General features: G+C 38.2%; 1 protein-coding gene across 1 annotated transcript; it reads right to left on the bottom strand.

The window, feature by feature from the left end:
* Positions 1-1,334: 1,334 nt before the first annotated feature.
* On the bottom strand, positions 1,335-2,620 carry LOC149106704 (uncharacterized). The gene is made up of 2 exons (XM_089298417.1): positions 2,535-2,620; positions 1,335-2,253 (listed from the first exon to the last, which is right to left on the bottom strand). The coding sequence occupies exons 1-2, from the start codon at positions 2,595-2,597 to the stop codon at positions 1,786-1,788; spliced, it is 531 nt and encodes a 176-aa protein (XP_089154543.1). The 5' UTR covers positions 2,598-2,620; the 3' UTR covers positions 1,335-1,785.
* Between the last annotated feature and the right edge of the window lie 638 nt (positions 2,621-3,258).

Below are 3,258 nucleotides of genomic sequence, written 5' to 3'. Positions count from 1 at the left end.
AGAGTGTTTGCCTGTTATCGTTTCTTTAATTCAGGGTAGCCAAATCGACCGAAGATGAAAAAGCAACGCAAACTTACAAAGACAAAGGTCATTCGAGTAAGGAAAGGACTAGAAATGCTAAAATGTAGGGGATACCCAAATCCCTAGTGATATGGGTATCCCCTTACAATATGTTTGTTTGTTATCGTTTTTTGAATTCAGGGTAGCCAAATCGACCGAAGATAAAAAGGCAAAGAAAATTTACAAAGACTTCACCATTCAACGAGGAAATGATTGGAAATGTTAAAATGTAAGGGAGAGCTGAATATTTGGTATATGTAAATCTTTAGTGATACTAGTATCCCCGTCCAATACATGGCTGTGTACGGAGAACATTCTAAACGAGAATACAGCTTTACAAATCAGCAGTTTATTAGATACTCCATCTAATATAATTATCGTGTTTTTGAGACGCGCCCTATGAGAATATAATAGGCGGAAAGGGAAATAACCAGCTGTTAGATTGGCTATAATAACAAACAAAGAAAATATAATCCAGTGGTCAATGTTGAAACTTGGCTTTATAATCCTAAGGAAAGTTCGAGAAATGACATGTCGTGTGCCCTTGGCCATACGATCAAGCTCGTCTTTGGACATTTTTAAAAACGATTGAAAACATATCTTTTTAAAATCGCCTATGACTGTTTATAATTTTTGTAAATCTTAGTTACATGAGCCGTTTTATGTTTTTGTATTTCTAGCCCATTTTATCCTTTTTATAAATCTTTGTTTTAGTTTGTGAGCTTCTTTTTATATGTAAAGCGCTTTTGAACATGTCATAGTATTAGCGCTATATAAATGTATAATTATTATTATTATTATTATTATTATTATTATTGTCGTTGTGGTTGTTGTTGTTGTTATTATTATTATTATGGTATGCTTAGTCGACCGATCATACCCATATTTTCAGTGACATTTTATGGGTAACGATTGGAAATTTCTAGTTTCACCTCATAATATTGCCTGAATTCGGTAATTTTTTCAACCGTTTTTACTAATGATATTATGGAATCCTTGTGTCCTCTGCAGTAAAGAGACAGTTGTGTACTTACTATCAGATTGGAGTCTCGGCAAACCCATAGTCAAAATCGAGTTCACAAGAAGGAGGGAAAAAATCACTTTTTAAACCAACGCAGTATTTCACCGGTTACGTATGTCATACGGTGGGCGATCATTTTCACCGTTGGGCCAGCAACTGTCTTTCTGTCCCATCTCAAGTGCTTCGGGAAACGACGAGCTAATTGTTCTTCCAAGTTTTAAATTAAGGGACCGTTCATTTTTTATGAGGTAGGGGGGGCTGGTGGGATTTGGGGGGGGGGGCCATGCGAAAAAAAATGGCTTTCGAGGGGGGGCCATCCCAAAAAAATAAGGGAAAAAGGGGGGGTCACGTGAAATATTTTAGTATAACTTTAAAATGGGATAATGTTTGAATATCAAAAAATTGCTACAGAATAAACATAGAAGGCAGGATACAAATTTATTACAAACTTTCCTTCTGCTTTAAAAAAACGTTTGGCGACAAAAAGCATTTGTAGCTACTGAAAAGAAGTATTTAACACTGTTATTTTCGAATGCAACTTTCACTGGCACTCATCTTCATCTTGGCTGTCGTCGAGTTCTTCGTCGCCGCTTGTGCTGCTATGGGAGTCTCTTTCACCAATGCTACAAGAAGCAGCAATGCTTTCCGTCAGAGTGTGCTCTTCAGGGTACATGAAGGTGTAAACATAATCTCTGACTTCCTGCTCAAGGTTGGTGGTGATTCTGCTTCTTGCAGCATTGGTGAAATAATTCCCTTCCATTGGACTGAAAGAGTGTGGAATCGTGTTCCTTTACATCTTTCAATATGACATTCAACTTTTCCACCATTGCTCTGTGCTCTTTGATGGAGAAGTTCAGTTTTCTTCCATCACTGGGCTTCAACCGGTACCCTGGCATGGAAAACTCACTCACCCTTTCTGAACAGCCATCCGCACTTAGAAAGATTGCTTCTTTTGCTTGTAAGATGTCAAACTGCCTGGATCGTTCAGCTGTAAACCTTTTCTTAAACGACTCGTCGCTTTCGCCATTATTGCGCATTTTGGAATGAGCCTCTTTCATGATGCTCATGTAGTAATGCGCTCTTTTCCCGATTGGATTAACAATATAGCCAAGGCTTGTTTTCTGGAGACCCTGAGGTATGGTTGTATCATCAGCAGAGGAGGAACTAGTGACCTACCAGAAAAGGAAAGACGATTTTTTTATTTATTATATTGAACTGATATTGAATGATCATGGTTCGTGTAACCATTTAATGTTGTATTCGTGTAGTGAAATGTAGACCTAAGTCAAACGATATATTAAAAGACACATACTATTTTTAAAATGTTCAAACAGTTTTAGGTGCTATCTTTACAATAGGAAAATACAGAAGTTTCTCGTTATAAAAGTGAAGCATACATGCGTTTTTAATGTCCAGATAAAAATAGGAACACTGACAAGAAATTAACACTTACCGGCTCATCTTCTTGTACTTCAACAGCTTTCTGTTTTACCTGCACAGGGCAACATTTATACATGCCTATCACTAGAGTAGAGGAAAAAACCTTCCAAATAAAGACATCTGTAAATTAAATGTAAGAATGTGTTTCACACAACACATCAACAGATTTCCAGTTTTTTCACAACACTTCGTACTTGGTTCAGTATCACAATGCAGGAGCAAGGAAAGACTCTGTTCCAGGCCACTGTTACTTCCGTAAGACTGAGAAGTTTATGAATGAGCACTATGAGGAGGGGGAGAACTACAGGGAGTTTCTAAAGTTGTCCTGTCAAGAAAAGGTAGGAGAAATTTGTTCTTTATGTTGTGAATGGACTGGACCACCCATAGAAAGATACCCTAAACCAGTTCCTGACCATTCCTGCCTACCGGAATACCACTACCTCTCCTACCAGAAGACCCCAAAAGAAGGGCGTGATCCAGATGACTGGCAGCCAAGGGTCCAAGCGAAGAAAGAGCATGGAAGTGGCAGGCTGGTTTTATCTGACCCAGAGAGCGTTGCTCTATTTGCAGATAAGTTTATTGTCAAATCAAAGTTTGTGGTGGATTATCTTCAGCATCTTGAAGTGCTGGAATTTAAAAGGACAAAGAGAGCAGAAGAAAAGGCAAAGTTAAGTAGGGACGCAAAAGATAAATCATATGAGGATTATCCTTGGATTGAGTTGTTCGAAGATCTAACC

This window comes from Orbicella faveolata, unplaced genomic scaffold (assembly GCF_042242905.1).
Source record: "Orbicella faveolata isolate gen_17 unplaced genomic scaffold, um_ofav_v1 contig_3, whole genome shotgun sequence".
NCBI classification, from domain to species: Eukaryota; Metazoa; Cnidaria; class Anthozoa; order Scleractinia; family Merulinidae; genus Orbicella; species Orbicella faveolata.
Note: the sequence above shows the minus strand (reverse complement) of the source record. Positions and strands in the feature narration are given on the sequence as shown.